Below are 20,524 nucleotides of genomic sequence, written 5' to 3'. Positions count from 1 at the left end.
ATTCAAGCCTGGGTTCACGAAGCTTTCTTCCTCTTAATAGCTGTACTCCTTTTCTCTCCTCCATAAGTCTTTTCTTTTTTAAAAAAACTTTTCCCTCTTTTTTTTTCTTTAATTTTCTTTTCCTTTTCTTTTTTTTCTTTTTCTTTTTTTTTTTTTTTTTCATTTTGTTTTGTATTTCAGATGATTGTTTCATTCAAAAAAGTTATAAATCATGCCAGGTTTTTTCTCTTCTTGGGCTTTTAAAACACTTTCTTCTCAACATAAAGAGAAGGGTCTTGTGCACACACGTGCCTATGAACAGCCACACTCCTCCACAATCATGTTCTGTATATCTTTCTTGATGATGTTCTGGCCGTCGTCGTAGTACAGCATGGACATGGGCCGCAGTTTGGTGGGCACACAACACGACTTGAGGTTGGCAAAGGGGCTGTGGCCCCGCATGCGGTAATGGTTGATTACAGTGGAGTGGAAAGATAATGATGAACCAGACGTGCCTGCTATATGGCTGGGGCACTCTCCTTCACAGTAGTTAGCGTGATAACCTGTAGGTGCAATGATCCAGTCACTCCATCCTATGTCCTTGAAGCTGACAAAGAACTGCTTCTTGCAGCAGATGTTAACTTTGCCATCACACTCCAGGCCTCGCCTCCTCCGCCTGTGCTGGCGGTCCTCTGAGTGCCGGGCAAGCATCATTAGGAAGGGCCTATGCGATTGCTCCTTCTCTTCTTCTCCTGTGAATTCTCCAGCATCCTTCTCTTTCCCTTCCCCGTCATCTTCCTTTTTCTTTTTCTTGCCTAGTAACACCAGGCTGGCCCCGGTCTCTTGGCACAAGTCACAGGCAATCCGCACATCCAAGGAGCTCTTGCCTTGGTCCAGGAGTCGCTGGACACTGCTGGAGACAGGAAAGATGTGCCACGTGCTCTTTCGAGTGTCTACTGCTTTTTCTGAAATCAGAGTTTCACTCCTTTCACCTTTTAGCCCCCCATCCTCCATATCTTCCGCTCCTTCAGAGTTGCCCTTCGGCTGCCGCTGCTGTTGAAACAGGCGGATGGTGACTTTTGTCCTGCTCCGGTTGGCCTTGGAGACCTTCAAGAAGAGCCACACTTCAGCATGCTCAACCACCGATAATTCGCTGCCTTCCTTGGAAATCTCAAAGTGCAACGTTTTCTTGGGTGTTCCTGATTTGGTAAATGAAAATAGACAGGAAGAGCTAGTTAGTATGTCGGTTTACATTCTATTAGACTTCTCTGTCACTGCAGGCATGGAGCTCCCTAGGTTTCCTATTTGACTCCACGTTTTTACGATTCTTCTGTTCTAATCTTCCCTCACCTAATCCCCTCCTCAGTTTCTTTTGTGCACATCCTCTCTTTAGAAAGCTATTAGTTTGCCTGTTGTTTCTCAGAATCATATTTTCACATTTCCAGTAGCATATTTTAAGCATTTTGTTTAGCAGTGAGATCTTTATGTTCATTTACACAAAGCGTTTCGTGGCAAGTAAGCTCCAGTAGCTGCTAAGAATTGCCTTTGCGATCACTGTTAGCTGAAAGGCAAAAACATATTTGTGATGACAGTCTGTGACTATATGTACCATACACATACAAATCTGAGCCTAATTGCTAAAGCTGGGGAGTGGGTTCCAGTCCTGCCAATTCTTTGACAATTCTTTTGAAAATGAAGTGGGAGTGAGGGCTGTCCTTTCTCCCTCTGTAAAACACCATCTTCATGTGCATCTTAAAATGAGTAGTAAATGTCAATTTTCTCAAAAACAAAGAAATACCAAAATATGAGCTTCGAGAGGCTAGCAGCTAAATCGTAAAGAATTACAGAATTGCAGCAGGCAGACTCTTCATCCTGTGAGATGTTAGCTGTGGTTTCTGTTCTTAATTTAACACACTGTACTTGCAGTGATTATAGTAATGGTGAATACACTGAAAAAAAATGAGCTAAAGAACTGTATAATTATGAGGATGGTTCTCTGGCATAATTGTATCAACTTGCTGAGATGTCATGATGATGATTATGATGGTGAGGGGGTGTTTCTCTGATACAGAGCTCATATCCTTGGCAGAACTTGGAATGAATAATGAAGGCTGTTTAATGATTTGATCACTAGAGCATAAAAAAGTTAAGAAAGAATGAATTTGCTGGGGGGAAGGGATATTATTTTTTAAGAGAGGAACTTATCTGTCTTCGTAACAAAAGGAAAGGCCCTGATAGCATCTTCTGTTCTTTCTCATTATGGAGGCCAGAGGTCAGAGATTTGAAATGCACAGATATCTCACCTTAGCTAGACAGAAGCAATATTGATAATTATCAGTTGCTCACTGATTCTTGAACAACTCATGACTGTTGATCTGTTTCACTGTGCAATGGTTCTGCTTGTCAGGGAAGCAGAACTTTGTACCTTGGAAAGGAAAAGTAGTGAACAAAGAAATGGTTGGAAGCATAAAGTAAAAACTGCTCTTGCGGCAGCAAGGCTCTGCTCCTCATTTCCCATTGCCTCAGAACTCCTCCAGTATGAGCTCCCAGACCATTCTGGTCTCTACAGTGTGTATGTATGCTGTACTGCCCCTTGAGCTACCTTTTGCCTTCCTCCTCTGCGAAGTCCTGGCACTGACACATTCAGCTTTCCCTGGTGGCATTCCCAGGTCAAAGAAACAGGCATGTGTGAATTAGAGTGGCCAAAGGGCGGGCACAGTGTTTTGTTTGTGTTTTCCCCCTAGATGAGAGTGTGAAATTGTAGACTCAGTTCTGTCAACGAGATAGGAAAACACATGGTTTGTGTTAACTGCTTCTCACAGTCTTTGCTGATGTACATCTCCAAAGTCAGCTCCGTTAACTTCCAAGGCAGATAGGTGATCCCATGAGACTGTGACTTAGAAAAGGAAATAGACTGTAGAAAAGACAAAGTTCTGGAGAGCACTGGAGACACTGTTTTGTAGTATTTTTTTAAATGAGATTTGTTCAGTAATGACTGAAATTTCATTAGTTAGCTATCAGAGGGTAACGCTAGTTTTTCCATTCTGGATATGCAACTGTGGCAAAGCTGCCAGCTGCACTGGATTAAAGGTTAGCTGATTAGACACTAATCCCCACCCGCCTGGGTTCAGGAGCATGTGGAGGTGTATAGTGACATTCTGCCAGCCCAAAGCAAACCTGCTCCTAGGGCTTGGCTGCGTTCTACATAGGGATGTTATACGGAATGTGGTCTATCAGAGTGGGCACTTCTAAGGTCTGCGAGGGCCACTTATCCAGCCTGCATCTTCAGCTCCCAGATCTTGTCTCACAGAGCAAGCTGCTGCTTTCAAGCACGTCTCTTTTCCTTAACACAGTGCTGATGAACCCTTTCTGAGGGGAGTGGGCTCCTCCAGGAGCTCCTCTTTCCCTACAGCAAATCAGACCAGGGCACTGAAGAGCTATACACACAAACACGGCCACAATGAGAAATGCAAAACTTACTTTTATGTTCCTGGGGTGCAGCAATGAGCACAGACAGCAGCTGTGGTGCTAGGAGGTATCCTGGACAAGTAGACCAGCTGTACTGGACATGGACACCGATAATGGGCCCTCTCATGTGCTATGACAAGGGCAGCTGGGCTGCGCATGCTGGCCTGACTGGGGAAGAAGCTGCATTGCCCAGGAGGCCAGAAAAGCTTGAGAGCCCCGTGTTACTGAATAACTTAATGTTGTTAACGCATGGAATTTCGTATTTTGTAATTTCCATTCCAGTGGGAACTGAAAATTGTTACAAAGTGACATACCTTTCATATCAATGCAGTGGTCCAGAAGTGTACCAATGCAATCATTCTCTCTGACAGATGTTACATGAAAAAATAAACCTTATGCTTATGATTCTTATGCTCCTGTAAGTGTGAAAGTTGTTTTTTTCTCATTTCTAGAGATGCTAGAAAGTGAAGGCATGGGAGCATACTTGCAATACTTATTTTTTCACTGCAGGAAAGTAACCTAGAGCAAGGGAGCATATGACCTGTCCTTATTCAGGGATAACAGCCTCCCTGTAGGTTGTTACCTACAATAATGGACTCCCTGGATGTGGTTAGCTGCATTTTCACACACAGATTGATTCAGCTCCTGAAGAGAGAAGATGCAGGAAGCTGATATGAACCTAATATTACTGCATGGTATGAAATACTCTGTCCTCATACCTGCATAGCTAATGAAAGGTTTAATAACAATTTAAAATATCATTCCTTTTCTCAGATCCTTTTACAAGGAGACTGGGAATGATCCAGAGCTGGGGACAAGAAGCATGCTCTCACATCAGGAAAAAAAACTGAGCTTTTCTGAATTCACTCCACAATCAGTATTAGAGTATTGCAATCACACAGCACAAATGGTATGAATCCTGCAGTCTGTGCAAGGTTACTGAAGCTCAGACCAGCTCATTTTGAAATCCAAGTTTGATCTGTATTAGAATTGAATGGAGATCTCCAAATCTGGCTTACGATGATTACATATTCGCTTTATAACAGGATCTTCATATTTCCAAAAGGTTCTGTACTACAATAAAGTATATTATTCAGGTGTTCCAAGACCAAAATTGTGCTGAATTTCATTTTATCCACATTTTGCATAGGGATTTACCAGTCTTTTCCTTCTGGTCTGAGTTAACATCCCTGTTCAAACCGTTAGAGATATATGCTGTTCATCTACCTGAAAGGAAAAAGGAGACCCTCCTGAAAATTGGGTTTGGTCTCACTTTCATAACTACACTTGGTTTATCCTTTTGTCCTGAACTTCTCGTCTGCCACAGCTGTTTTACAGGGGTGTTCTTCCATTTGTAATCATCCTGCTCTTCCTGCAGAAAGACCCCTAGACCAACAGTGGTAACGCCTTCCAGCACTCCTATAAACAGCAGAGTGAACAGGCTGGATTGTTACTGCTGAAGAAAGCAGCTGAAAAAGGAAACGAGGGATTACACTCGGCCCCCCGTGATTGCTTTTCTTCATCTCTGCTTCCCAGTGTCCTGGAGAGGACACTGGGCTGAAGTGTCTTCCAGGAAGAAGGCTGGGATACTGATGGAACCACCCAGCAGCACCAGGAACACGGCAAAAGCCGTGAAAAATAGTTAAAAACACAAGCCCTGTGACATAGTGCAAGTTTAATGGAAGGAGTTACTGAATGGAAAGAGTGCCGCATCACTATGTAAGCACGAGGGTTTGCTCGTGTACGTATTTCTCTTCAGTGCTCACACACCATTTTAGGACCCAGATGTGGGTGAGGTGCCTGCACGGGTACCTCACTCACAAGAGCCTCCAGGAGGGCTGTCTGGGTCCAAGCCAGAAGCTTGGGCTGCTTCCAGGCAGAGCCAAGCGTGAGTATGGCACAGGGCAGCACAGAGGGCTCAGTCTTTGGAGCTAAGGATCCCTCCTGCAGGACCACTGGCTGTAATTGTGTAGTCAAAACCACTGGTTTGCAGTTTGAAACCTGCCTCAAGGTCATGCCTGCTTAGCTTGAGCTACGTGCTCAAGGGAGGGCCTGAACTATACAATCTAGAGGTTTTGGTTCGTTTGAATAAAATGCCGATACTTTCAATTACTTTTTCCCCCATAGCCACATGCTGTTAAATGATTAAGGCTGGTTTTTTTTTTTTCAGAATGGAAGTGATTGTGCTTCCTAACGCTGTCATGTGACTTATTCTTAATTTCTCTTAATATGCAGCATTTAAATTTTCCATTCAAAAATGCTGGGTGGAAGAAGGTGCTGTTACTTTAAATTTCCATTCTTCCCCACTGCTTAGTTTTGAACCATTTTTATATTTATACTGTATGTGAGCTGTTTTTCCATACAAAGCAAGCTTTTTTTTTTTTTTTTTTCCTTTTTTAGTTGCTAACTTTACTACTGCCTATGTTTAGATTTGGGGGAATTTGTGCTGCGTACCAATGTGTAATTACATTCAAAAGCATCCTTCTCTTCACTTCTCATTTCCGTTCCCCAGGAGACAGAAGAAAAAAAAAATAGGTTACTAGAAAGGTTCCTCTAAAGAGAGTGAAGAGAGGAGCACGGTTATTGAGAGATAATTGCTCAAAATGTTTACTAATGAGTGACCACTGGAGTTGGATGAATTGTTCACGGTGCAGAATTTATTCAGTGAATTTAGCACTGTTATCATCTGACAATTATCTCCTGGGCAGGCTGATTATTACGAATGCGTTAGCACTGCGATTAGGCCGTGGCTGTTTCTATGAATGCGTTTCAGCCTATGGATCACTGACAAATGATTTATTCTAACTATTCAATACCTCGTGTATGTGACTGGTCATCTGGGTTGCACAGTTTTGTTCCTGCTCCCTGTCCGGGTGACTGTTGCCTCTACAAAAGGGAGGGGGAATTATGACACAAATAAACACTTCAGCGTTATGGTCACATACTCTTTTCTGCGAGCAAAATGGGATTTTTGTTGTCAGGAAAAAAAAAATAAAGAAAAAAAAACAAGAAAAAGAACTATTCCCCAAGCATTTGTGGAAGAAAATGCAGCAGCAACCTTACTTAACTTTTCTTGAAAAATTAACCCAAAGGGGCATCGACAAGGTCATTCAGAATGTCAAATAATTCAGTTCTGGTGAACTTTGACTCTCCTTTGCTATTTTGTCAAGAGGGAAACACTTTACATCCACAATCTAGAGCACCTTCCAAATTCAAAGCCCTTCCCCCAAACGGCCTTCAATATTTAGGAATAAAAAAGGTGCTTGTTCGGTTAAGATTTTTTGTTATTTGATTTTTACATTCACATCTGAAATAGCCAAAGGGAAGTTTAGGGTCACTTGCACCAATAACATATCTTAAGATACAAGTAATACCCAGCCTCTTCCTTTCAGAAAAGATTTTTTTTTTTTTTTTTTTGTACACATTTGTGGTACTTTGTTTTAAATTCTAAGGTGAAATGCACCAGAAGCTGCCCCTCTTTTCATTAAAATGCTTAATTTCTGCGTGTTAAGGTCTGAGTCACGAGGTCATGGAAGTGAGTAGCAAAACTTCCAACCACTTTCAGTAGACTAAGGCTCACTTCTGAATTACATCTTGCAGAACTCTGCTGCATGACAGGAGGTGGTTGTTTCATCTTCGTATAGATATAACTGGATAGAAGAACTGCTCAGCATAGATTTACAGGTGTGCAGTGTGGGTGTATCCTGCATTCCGGAGGTCACATCAATGCACATACCTATATGTAGGAATCTATTCCCATTCCAATGGTGCAGGTTCAGCTACATGGGTATGTAAGTGTGCCTTCTCTGGCATATTCCTGCCACACAAATACAAGCAAATACTCACATATTTCCAGCTCCATTTGTGTACCAGACATTATGCATGGCTAACCACAGACAGGAACCCATGCAGAACTTTCACACTCTCTCCCTTTCTCAGGTATCTTTTTAGAAACTGGTTCCCACCTTCTCAGATTCAACCATGCTTTCTCAAATTGTTCTCAAGCTAAACAGTCTCCCTGAATTCTCACATCTCCTTACAATGAAACAGATTAATACAGAATGGCATTCTTCTTCTGGAAGTAACTTGCTTTCATTTGCTAAACTTGAAATCTTTGATAAAGTGTGCTAAAGGAGAAAAAAAAAAAAAAAACTGGAGGGAAAGAGACTTGTTTTCTAAGAGCTACTTTAAAAAAAGATATGAGAAAATCAGCTCAGATGATGATTCACGGTCACATTTCACAGTATCTGGTAAAAAATAATAATGAACATTTCTTATCTTTTCAGATTTCCAGACCTTCTAGCTTCCATCATTTAATCAGTTTTTTAATCACTTTTTCCTCCAGTGCATTATTTTACTTGCAGTCTTCCACTGCAGCGAATCTCTGCCTTTTAAATAACCGCGAAGAGAGAAACAAGAGCTCCTCTCAGAGAAGCTACGCATAAGCATGAAGATCTGTGGGATTCGGGATTCGGTTAGGTACAATAGGAGTTTGCAGGAAGGTTGCCTACATGGAGCAAAAAGCCTTTGGATTGTGCCCTCTCGTGGCCATTCCTCATTCGGCACAGATAGCCATACCGTTAAACATACTGCCTTCCAAAAGCAAACTGATGAAATGATTTAGAGTCATGAGTGGCCCGTCCTTTTCCTCCTCCTGATCTGCCAGCCTGGCTTTATAGGAGTAGGCATCTTCCTAGGAAAAGCTGTGAGTGTGCACCTACGCATATCTGAAAATAAAAGTAGGTATTACGTGATCAAGGCAGTTCACCTGCAACTGTGTGAAGGGGTAGAAAAAGCAGAAGCAACGTAAATAGCTGTCACACTTTTCTTTCTTTCTTTCTTTCTTTCTTTCTTTTTTCTTAACCCTAGTTCACAGTTCACCTAATGATAAGCCTTTGGATTTCCGTGTTTCTACACAGTAATTCCATCAACTTTCCAGGGGCTGACGTTAGCAACCCGTTTCATTGGCAGTTCAGTTGCCAGGATCAAATTTACTTGGAAAAATCCCAGGTCTGTTTAATCAGCTATCTACTTAAAATAAGGAAGGGCTTAGGAGACAACCATATTTTATGAGTGTAGGCTATCTCAGTTATAGAAGCTGTTGGATTGTTTGTCGCTAATACATATGACTCCTCTCCTCAAAATAATTTTTAAGTCCTTGAAGGAACCCACAGAGCTCTGGCACAGCTACCCTCATAGCAGAACTAATCGAGGTTAGTAATTGTAGTTTGATATGCAAGTAGAAAATCATTTTCATGTTTAACTTGTAAGAGTGCCAAAGGACAGTAGGGTGCATTTGCAAACTTTTGCCCAATACAGTCATTAGTTTTGCAAAGATTTGCCTGGATTTGTTAGCTGTGAGAACTACCTGCCAACTATTTTGCTGATTTCCTGGCTGCCACTACACCTGTGCTTCAGACAAGTTCACTGCACATAGTTTCTCCCCTAATTGTCTGTATCCTATGCTCACCTGAATTTTAGTCTCTTTTATGAAATAGCAGTCCCGAGCCAGAGCCACGTGCACAAGGTACTGTCTCTTCATTCACTCAGTTTCATTGTATGGCTGAGGATACAGCTGATGAAGGATGGAAATACTACTTTTTTAATTAAGGCAAGCAGTAAACATGGCTTCTGAAAGGTAAGGGGAATGCCTGGTCTATGTCAAGTTATACTTAAAGGAGCAAAAAGCCTAAAGTCTTGCTTCTTTTTCCGTGGACATTTATTTGATATAAGGCACTGTGCTTCCATTCATTTTCATTGATTTCCTATCCCCTCTTTGGAGACAGAGCAAGTTTCATATTAAAAACAGGAAGAACTGTAATCTAACTGTGAGAGTAACACACTCAGTTTTCCTCCTCGGTGCTTTAAACTTATTCCAGTTTCTACAGAGTGAACTCTGGTAACTGCTCACGTGGCTGCATTATGTCCCTGTCTTTTTTTCCTAATAATTCCTGTCTGACACATCACTTGCCATCCTTTCGCCTCAATTTCCTCAGAAGAATAAATAATACTGCTTTAACATTTGAGACACAATACTGCTGGTGGGGAAATGAGAGAGAGGCCAGGAGAAGTTTGCTCAAGTTATTGCAGCGCTTGTACCTGCAAGGCACGGTGGGTCCAGCAGTTTTAGTGAGACTCCAACTACGAACAGCCGCAGATAAGAAATGTTTCAACAGCTTGAAGTCTCTCTACAGACTGGAGTTAACTTTGCCATGAAAACCAGAAACTCAGTTCCTAGGTTATTTCTTCCAGATAAAAGCCTATCAGGTACAGGATGCGGGGCTGGAGTAGCCTTCCAGGGCAGGCTTGATGTGGAGCTGGAGAGGACAGCAAGGAAGGAAAGGCATAGGAACACAGCATATGCCCCAGGCATGCTCCATAACGTAAGTCTTCTTAAATGAATTTGGCTAGCAGTGACGGGACAATACTATGTGAATCAAAGTCAGTGATGCACTGGTGTGGGGTTGTTGCAGCAGGGGGATCAGTGGCTGAACTATTGGCCAGCCTGTGGGCTTGGGCATGATTTTCACTGCTCACGTGGCCCTGAGAGCCAATGGCTTCAAGAGCCGCCGTTGGAGGGTGTCGTACTGAGTGGGCATATATCAAATTCCAAATTCCTTTGTGTGAGAGCTCAGGAGAGACAATAATGTGTTTACAAATGATTGGGACTCACACAGGGAAGAGAAACCACTGCTCATGCCATATGTGTTTCAGAACGAGCTGCTGAATACCAGGTGGGGAATCTGACTCGTAGGGGTTTCACTGCTTTTAAAAGCTCATTTCTAAACTGAGGTTGAGCCGCTCCTGCTTCTATGGACCACTAGGCACTGATGTCTGCCTGCTTTCTGAAGTGGAGGGGATGAAAAAAAAAAAAAAAAAAAAGCCAAAAAAAAAGCCTGAACTTGCATGCTGAAGGAACTGATAATGTGCGTATTGACAAGGACGCCAAAGGCGAGGGCTCCCTGTACAGTTGGAAATTGGACAGGCAGCAGGAATGTCTGCTCTTAAAAGCATGCACACTTCTTATGCACGGCTTCCCTGCAAACAGAACATCTGAGTCAACAGGTTTTCAGGACTGGAAACTCTGAGTGTTGTCTTAATTGTTTATACTGCTGCAGCAAACTTTTAAACAAAAATGCTTGGTGTTCCTTTGCATACTTTGCCTACCATATGCTGTACCAAACAAAACAATGACATTCTTTTAAAACTGTCTTGGCAACAGGAAAAATGCTTTGGCTAGACAGCATCATAAAAAGTTGCTGTTAGTTAGATGATAGAGTTATTGCAGGATAATGACATTGTTGCATGTATAAACATACATATGCAAACAGATACATATGCACATACACTGATTTAAAATGAGTTTTTGTCCTATTCATGTAGGAACAAGACAGTAAACTACAACTTTAAAGCTGTTTCCTATAGGCAGTTGATGTGAGCCTTAGCCATTAGTTAGTAAATATCTATATTCTTAGCCCTTACTATATAACAGCTAGGGAAAAACAGTACTGTGAAAAAGTTCAAAATATAACCTATCAAGGTTGCTTTTTTTTTTTTTTTTGGCAGAAACAGTTTAGGAGCAGAATTTTTTTTTTCTTTACAGCGTGCAGAAGTCTGCATTACAAATTGGATCAGCTACAGCAACTTGTCCAATTCTATTGAAGTCATCTGACAGTCCCTGCAACTCTTTATTGCCGAAGATGCTGTGTTAAATTAGAAAACAAAAATGCCCTAAAAGTTAAAGCTGTTTCATCTGATTTTATAACTTCCACTATAATTTTTAAAAGAAAGGGCAGTTTCTCAAGTAGTTTGCAGCTCACTTTTCTGTCCTTAGAAAATCCCCAAATGCCTTGAGCCCTTTTTCTTTCACCATCAGCACTGCGATCCAGTACTTTAGTGCAAGTACTTTGGTTTCAGAAGCAGTCAGGAGCACCCCTTTGCAGCCTGACTTTCTGCTTGAGATTGGTTAAAGAGCTTCTTCCCTGTGTGTCTGCCTGTGCCTACCTAGCAAGTGTAATGTGTAGGCAAGACTAAATCAGAAAAATCAAATTCCTTCAGAGTGCCCCCCACCCCCCCACCCCATCCCATTCGTCCTTCTCCCTTCCCCCAGGTCTCATCTCACAACCTCGCAGAAAGCAGTACTGCTGCAGAGAAGAAAAGAAGTTAATTGCAGTTCTGGCAAACAGGCTATTTTACAGCTTTGTTTTTAAGCACTCACCTGATTCTGCAAAAGTGATGATTTCTGAGGTTTGCTCCACAACTTCATTCATTTCTGCTCTTCTTCCAACATCATCCTCTATTTCCACATAGCCATCGTCTCCCACCTTTCCCACATGGAGTTTCTTGATGGCATTTAAAAGTGCTGCCTTGGGCACAGGCTGGGTGATGTTAGGTCTGTCCCTCAAGTGCAACATGTTCAGTATGTGCTTCTTTACTGCTTCCACCATCTCAGGCTGTGAGCTGGGCACATCCTTCGAGAGCGTGGTGAGGGCACATGATGGACAGTCAGTGACTGAACTGTGCCCCTCGGATCCTGGGGTTGGGGAACTCCTCACTATAATCCAGCAAATCACCAACAGAAATCCTCTCTTCCAAAGCAAAGGCATCCTGGCAGCAAAAGTTGTTGTGATTCCCTTTTTAAAAGGCCCTGCTTTTCCTCCCCCTTCACGCACAGTTTTTTTGGGGGCTGGTTTGTGTTGTTTGTTTGTTTGTTTGTTTTTCTTTCTCTTCAGCAAATTCTCTGGAACAAGAACCAAAAGTTTTCTGTGAAGTTTTGTTTGCAGGTTCCCTCTCTGAATGCAATAAGTGCTGTAGATGTTAGTGGCTGTCAGGGAGAAGAGTTCTGACTCTGTCTCAGAGTAGGAGAGAGACACAGAGAGAGGGAGAGAGAGGGAGAGGACGGATTGGCCTAAAGTGAGTGAGTGAATGGGAGAGGGAGGGAGTTTTGTCTGTGAGTAAAGGCTATGATTAGGAAGGGGGAGGAACAGGCAGGCTGGCTTCCTTATGCTCATTGCTCCCCTAACACACACCTCTCTTCAAATATCACTACTCAGGCTTTCTGCCCTCCTCTCTAAAATCTCTCTCCATTCCTGTAAATTTACTCTTCCTTTTTCCCAGTTTGACCCTTCTGGCTCCCTCCTGGCTGTCACATTCCCCCTCCTTTTTTCTCTTTTTTTTTTCTTTTCTTTTTTTTTTTTTTTTTTTTTCCATTTGTTTTATTCCTACAACAGTATCACTGGCTTAACTAAACAGAGGAAACATGAATGAATGAAGAGTGAAACCTTTTATTAATGAGCACCTTGCTCTTGTCCTGCCTGGTATTGTTAGGGTTAGCAGGAGATCTTAAATAGCTTGTGAACAAGATGGGGATGACGGCAGGGGCTGAAAGTATTTTGGGCAGAACGCTATTCTGCCTTGAGTGGAAGAGAAAAAGATCTTTTCTGCTCATTTGTAAATGCTGGAGGTTATCAACACTGGCAGGAGATCTGACAGAAGCAAAATAATCCTGTTGTTTGGAGGACTCTATTATACTTGATACACTCTCCAGCTGCAGAATGCAAGCCAGGCACTGAGAGCACGAGCAGGAGGAGCTGGTAGGGCACAGGTCTGTGACATGCAAAGGTACTGCTCGGGAACCAGAAACATCCCTGCTGCTATGCTAGCCTGTGCCTAGAAGTTCCTATTTAGGTTTGGGATTAATCAAGTAATGTCTGAAAAATGCTTTGAAGACGGAACATATTACATGTCATCTGGCCAAATCGTACTTGCTCCTGACTCAAGCAAATCCCTCATCAGTGCCAATAATAATTCTGTCTGAGTGAAGACTGACTAAGATCTTCTACATTTGGCCCATTGTTATTCAAAGGAACTTTTTGTTTCATTCATTTAAACCACAGAATCATAATATTAGAATAAGACATAATGAGTGAAAAGCAATCTTAAAGCACTGCTAGGAGCCAGAGTTCCAGTCCATGTCAGCAGAACCTTAGCAGCTCATTCCGATGAGGCTTCTGCCCTGCAATGGGAAGTTTCTCTTAGGGCTTCGTATTGCCTCTAACCTCAGCAGCATCTCCGTGCTGCACCTTACTTAGCGAGGGTGAAGCTAACAAACTCCCTCACATTTGGACTTTGTAACAGAGAAAACTACAGCTGATGGAGTTGAGCTTCTGAGGTTCTTTCACACTGGACTTAAACTTTTACTGATTTTCTCAGAGCTTCTGCTTCTTTGGCATTTACCTTCTTTCGTTCTCTCTCACACACACCTCTGTCTTCTTAGGTGTGCTTACCTCCTTCCAAGCAAACATTTCACTTTCAGTACATTACCATCAACCACTGTATTTGAGTGGGAAAGAGTAATTTATAAAGATGAGCACTGTGAGGTCTGTCGTTTCCGTGAGATAGCTCCCGGCACGCGGGCAGAGAGACAGGCAAGGGATTGGAGTTGGAGAGAGTGAAGCATACAGAAGTAATTGAAAAATCAACCAAGTTTTACAAATGTTATATATTGCAAGTCCTTTTCAATTAAGGTATTTTATAAGTCTTTCGCTGTTAGAAGGCATTCACAGTACACCCTCATCTGCGTTTTACTGACCTCAGTTGCTATACTGTTATATACTGTTACACTTACAGGTCTGTCAGCATTATAAACCCTGCAGCCATTCTTATAAACACATCTTTGTAACACAAACCTCGCTATAATACATCTAAATTTCTTGGATCTTGTGAACAGCCCAAAGTCTGTTGTAATTATATGAAGTCTGAAAGTCAGCTTGAAATAGAACTAAAAGTTTAATTGGACCAAAGGAAAAAAAAAAAAAAAGAAAAAAAATTCAGATGAAAATACGCATTCATGATTAGATGTACTAACAGATGACATAATTAAAGGAGTTATTTTTAGTTCTAATACAGTATCTATCCCAAAAGTGTCTGATGAGAAGTAAGGGATAGGCATATTTCAGTTTAAAAGACAGACAGTGCACTTGAGTTGTTGCTGTGCGGCGTGCGCTGCTTGCCAATGTAACAGGTACACCTCTCACAGCCTGTTACACGTAGGGATAGCGTAGCATGCCTGCATGCCATGCTGATGACAGATTTAATGCTAAAGCATAACTTTCTAAAAGCATTGTTTTCTGAAAGCGATTTTGCTGGTACCACTGATAGAGAGTTCATTCATCCTTCCAGATATGCATGCACACACACATCTATGTTCACGTCTAAAAATACAGGGTTTGAATAAATAGAGAAATGCTGGTGCAGATTCTTTCCATAAAATTACCTGAGCTGCAAAGCTCTGCATATACATTCATTCAGCATCGCCCTAGCAATATGCAACAGCATGCACATGAATTGAAAGTTTTAGTTTTAAAAGAAAAAAAAAAAAAAAGCTGGTTTAAAGTTTTACCTCTCTAGTCCTCACTCTGAGAAGGAGACTGCTGTATTGTGCATTAAGAACTGCTGAAGTTCCTCTTTGTGGTACTTATAATGCGAAGCTTTATACTGTACTTCTCGTGTGTACACTCACATATAGTGTCTGTCAAGAGTAAGTGGGCCGGATCAGTGTGCTGGATTGGTTAATCCTGTTACATCAGCAATTGACTGTTTTTCCTGTATGAGACATACTTCTGGTAATTATCTAATGGAAACTCCTAATTGTCTAGCATGACAAAATATCGTGGATTCAACTTGTAGTGGTGATCTCTGTATCCATTTAAAGAATAGAACTTAAAATCAGACTGAATGCAAACACTATGAGTCAGGAAGACACTCTCCAACTTGTTTTATTGCATAGCTAGATATAGATATTATTAGATGTAGATAACACTGATTTAGTTCAAATGCAGTGTTTGCCAGATATTTAATTACTAGTTAGCAAATTGTTTGAGTCTGCTATCGTGCTAAGGATATACCAGACAATCTATCTGCAAATTTGGATTATTTTCAAATTCAGGAAAATGCATCTGGTTAAGAATCCTTTTGCAGAGGATACAATTTTTAGTTCACTCTTTGTACAAATATGTCCTTCTGTTAACTTAGGCATACTTTTAAAGTTCTTCAAAAATGAATCATATTGCTCATGTCCAAGTCTCATGGCTTCTTGACGTGCAGATTACATCACTATTAAAAACTATTTAGACATCTAAAAATAAGCTGCAATGAATTACAGGTGAAATAAAATCAACTTCAACTTCCATTTCAGTTTACATTAGCGAAACTCAAAAATTACCGTATGCCAATTAGGCAGTACAAAATTAATAGATATACATAAGGTCACAAGTAAATTGAAAATCAATCTCCTTTCTTAAACACACATAATAACTGGTTTTATGTGGTACCGTTTATGACAAATGGCATGATCATGCAGTCTTTACTCATTCAAAACACCCACTGATTACCAGAAAATCCCCATCCTTCAGATTTTTTTTTTTCTTGGCCTGAATCGTACTTACAATTGTATTTTTATGTCCTGTCGGTAATGCACATTTAATCTGTCTCAGAATATGACTGCTGTGGATCAGGCAAGAAAGATTTCAAATTTTCTTCTCCCTGATACCAGGGAGTACTCAGAGCAGCACTGATTCCAACCAAACTATGTGCTCTATTCACACAACAGCTTTAGTAGAATGAGCAAAAAATCGGGAGTTAATGGGAAACATATGACCAGATAGGTTGTTTTGTTTCCCAGTTTTTACATGCATATAATAAGTTTTCAGGCTGTAACGTGCCGTGGATTGAAGCCCCTTGAAACAGGTTTCCTTCGTTTTTTTTCTGCGGTCTGACACTGAGGGTTCCAGTTGTTGCAAAGAACATTTTATTTTTATTTTTCCTCCTTGAAGGACAGCGAGAGAGACACGCTTGAAGAAACAAATCGTGAGCATGCACGTACCTACTTCTGTGCAGGACAGTCACTTTTGTGGGGATCCTAAACCCAAGCTTTGACAGAGGACTCAGAGCTGTGTTTTTCTCAGGACCAAACTGAATTTGGTTCTAACCGGCGTCCTCAACCCCTCTGAAATTAGTTACATACTGGTGGCACAGTGACTGCTGTCATTTGGCAGCAGACAGGCGCTCAGCAAGAGATCTTGTACTGCCTTGGTTTTATAGAGAGTGGAAAATCTGCCCCACAAGTACCAGAGCTCTGTACCCAAGCATCAGGCTGGGGGCTGCTGAGGGCTGGGGTCCGGGGAGGGTGTGTGGTCTGTGGCAGAACCGGAGGGCTACAAGCAGAGCACAGCAACCGTGTGCGTGATTTATAGCCAGGATAATTTCTGAAAGGAGATTAGGAGAAGTGAAAAGCATTATTCATTTCAGAGCATGCTCCTTGTTGCCTCGGGGAATTCGTGTATAGCTTTACCAAAGGCCTAATGAAAGCTTTACTCAGTGACTAATTTTTTTTTCACACCTATTTCTCTCTTTATAAATATTTTTCTCCCCACCCCTCCACTTCTTCTCATTTTGTTGAACACAGCAACACCTGCTGGCAGCGGTCCGGGAGTACTGCTGGAAAGGCCCACTGATCTGGCTCTTCAGACCAGCTGCCATTAAGCACTGCCAAGCCATATTAATGAGCTGCCTCTATTTTTACCCCTTCCTGCCAGAAAGGGCAATTGCTCTTGGGAAAGACTTTAGCTGTTTTGTTGGTTGTTTTTTTTTTTCTTTTCTTTCGTTCTTTCTTGCTTTCTTTTTTTTTTTTTTTTTCTTTTTTCTGCCTTTATTTTTTTTTCTAGCAGATTCAGAATCCAGATAATCACTGGTCATTTAGTGAAGTTGGGATTTCTAATGTCAGTTCTGATGCTGCCAGTTGAGACCACATACAACATCAGAGTGACACCAAGCCAATCTAGCTGGGCTTGTAGGCACGCTTCTGTTCCTTGCTGAATCAGAAATAACTAAAGGAGTGGGACAAAGGTTAGCGTAGCAGCAACCTGCTTCTTATTTCCTAATTGTGGATTTTATCCTACAAACCATTAAAAAGGATGGCCCGGTGCCACTTCATTATTCACCTAGTGGAGGTTGTGTGATTTACTGGCTATTTTGGAATTCCAAATTGCACACAATAGCATTTGTGTGCCTCCATTCCTGCTTTGAAGAGCAGTCACTAGAAAACACTTTGGCACAGATTTCTGTGCAAATCAGCTGGAATTTCACTCTGGTGTACCTTATTTTACTGTAATAGCAACAAAAGATGTGCCAGAAACTTATATTTAGAAGTTTTATGTTTCCACATTTATGTATAAGGACCAATTAAGCCTTGTCTTTTTGCTGCAAACTCTAATACTTCTGTGCTGTTTGGAGGGGCCAGTGTTTTCAATCATAATTAGTGAGCCGGTCAAAAAATAAAGTTCATTTGAGGATAAGAACTCAATCTAGAGGGTGGGGTAAATAATAGCTTTCAACTTCTTGCCTTCTTTTTTTATACTAATGGATGACACTTTTCTCAGGGGGGCAGAATAAGTAAAAATGTTCTGATTGAAGTGATTCTTGTATAAAGTCAGTCTGGCTGACAAAAGCAAGTATGTTTTCTTTCTGTTTGAACTATACCTACATCTTCTGCTATGCAATTCACTCATCTTCCTTTCCAATCCCTGAACAGTGAGTTATTTCTTTAAAAGGGATATTTTATGTCTGTCTTATTTTAGCATATGTGTGGCCACTTCACACTTAAAAAGCAGGAGACACGAATACACAAGCCAGATGATGGTACTGGTATGAGATGATACGACACAAATTGTGTGTTCTGTGACCAGTGCTTGTTTAAAGCATTTCCCGTGGGGTAAAATCTATGTACAACGAGAATTTTCTCCAATCTGCAGAGAGAATGGAATTAAACCACAACTACATGAAATGAAGTGGTTCATAAAACCTAGTGTCCTGCCTTGGTGGCTTTATAGGCAGATTTTTGTCACATTACTGGGGTAGTCTTTTTTTCCTTGAGAAGCAGCTCTGTGTCTTGAGTGATACTGCCTTCAAAGACATTTCCAGAAGATGTGACTGGAGTCACGTCAGTGATTTAAATCACACAGGGAGGAAGCCCCAGATGACCGATCCTGTTTGGTATCAAGGTGGGTGAAAAATCTATGGCTAAAGTTGAAGCAGCATTTAACATTTATAGGTAAGTTAAAGCTAATAATGAAAATTAGATTGCACTAAATTAAGTTGCACAATGAATCATCGCAGCCATTCCTAATAACAATTGTTCTTAGACCAGTGGAGTTTTGTCAAGAATAATGGATGTCTGTTTCTCTTACAAGTTCTGAATTCTCCGTTCTGTATTCTTTTTACTGCAGCTAATCACAGCGTATTGAATGCAAACTCTTATCTTTCAGCTTTTAGAGCCAATTCTCAATGCCACTGAAGTTAACACTGTCTGTGGGACCAGAAGTCAGCTGAATTGAACTTTGACTTTGAAGATTAATATTAACCATTGAGAGATGGAAAGAGAGACTAGAAATCAAGGCTTAGGCAAGAGCTGTTCAGCTGATGTGCTTCTTAAAGTAATATTGCCTGTGGGTTTCAGAAAAACCTGCAACTCTTTCTGTAAAAGCAGGGCTGAACGTTTAGTTAATGTAAATTGGAGTAGCCCTCCTCAGAGGGCTCTTAAGTCTTTTTTTTTTTTATTTAACTTCTGCATATCAACGTGTATTTTTTGGCTTGTTCTTTAAAACATAGATACCAATGGTTGTATTGTAAGAAAGGCACGATTTCATCTCGCTTTAGCTCCCTATACGACAGGGATGCATTTTTTACTGTTTTGTGTGCTTTTAAATCTGCAGATGAGTGGGAGAGAACTAAATGAAGCTCATGAGCTGGCCATTTGCTTTGAGTTGAACTCAACAAGAGATTACTCTGACAAATCTTCCAAAGTAGTCATCGTGCACAGGCCATTGGGAAAAGTCGTAGCAACCCACACTGATGGATATTCCCTCTTTGTGAGAGTGACAGGTAGAGAACTGGCATAAGTGAAACACTGAGGACACCGACACGTGCCTTGAAGAGGACGTGCTGATCTTGTGCATCGCTGCAGCTTCTCCCACTGTGAATCCCCAGTAGAACAAATCACCACGGAAAAGTCAACACATCCAGAAGTGAAGATGGTAAGGAGAAGCCTGACTGCTTACAGCTTTTCCGAGCAGAGTATTAGATGGGGTCCTGGGAAGTCTGGATTCTCTAGCTCTACTCTTGATTGCTGGGCCCTTAGGACAAGTCCATAACTTCCCCATCTGCAAAATGGAAACAAAATGATGGGGAGTACTGAGATCAGTGGATCAGGAATAGCAAAAAAAAAAAAAAAATCATTGCAGTTGCTTGGTTTTTCAAAGTGTTTTGGGATCTGAAGGAAGGAAACTGTAGATGGAAGCAGGGTGTGGATAAGCGCACAAGCTCAGCTGATGTCAAATGAAGTGCAGTCAGTGCTCCCAGCGTGTTTTTGCACTTCCTTGGTACCTTTGGAAGTATCCACCAGTGCTGCTTCCTCAGGCAGCAGTGACCTTCTAAGGGAGGCAGTTTCAAGCCCTGTGAGCCTGCTATGGCTCTCACAGAGCAAGAAACCACAGATACCTGTCTATTTATTGAGAATCTCAATTTGCCATTAACCACCAAATTCAGAAGCTCCCTAACTTGAAATGCTGTTCAGCTAAAGCACATAATATGCTTTAGCAATATGCAGTGAACAATGCTGTGCTGTATACTTACTACCAGCACCAGATTTAATTTTGGTCATTTAAGATCACTTTCAGACTCGTGTCCAGCACAGGCATCTAACCTCTGAGGGATGGGGTTCAGTGATTATTTTCATTAGAAATTAGGAAGTTTCTGAGAGTGTTTCACATATGCCAAGTGAGAGAAGTGAAATAAACACACATCGCTTGCTAATGTAATTAAGTTGCCCCCCTTCCCTATAAGCACACATACCTTTTACAAGTCAGAATTTCCACATTAAGATGAAAATCTAAGTTCTGAGAACTTATTTCAGAATTTTTCCCATATCTAGAAGTAATAACACTTGAGATTTGCCTTGGTAGCACTGAGGCTGATCCTTTGGAGTGGATGCAGTGTCCCCAGATCTGGACTGAATTCCCTA

The 20,524-nt window shown here is 41.4% G+C and overlaps 1 protein-coding gene across 1 annotated transcript; it reads right to left on the bottom strand.

Moving 5' to 3' along the window:
- Nucleotides 1-291: 291 nt before the first annotated feature.
- INHBA (inhibin subunit beta A) lies at nt 292-12,458 on the bottom strand (the record flags this gene model as incomplete). The annotated part of the gene is made up of 2 exons (XM_079538236.1): nt 292-1,178; nt 11,666-12,458. The coding sequence occupies 2 exons, from the start codon at nt 12,456-12,458 to the stop codon at nt 292-294; spliced, it is 1,680 nt and encodes a 559-aa protein (XP_079394362.1).
- Nucleotides 12,459-20,524: the final 8,066 nt, after the last annotated feature.

The sequence above is a fragment of the Tetrao urogallus genome (assembly GCF_951394365.1).
Source record: "Tetrao urogallus genome assembly, chromosome: 7".
Lineage (NCBI taxonomy): Eukaryota > Metazoa > Chordata > Aves > Galliformes > Phasianidae > Tetrao > Tetrao urogallus.
This window is presented reverse-complemented; position numbering and strand designations above follow the sequence as displayed.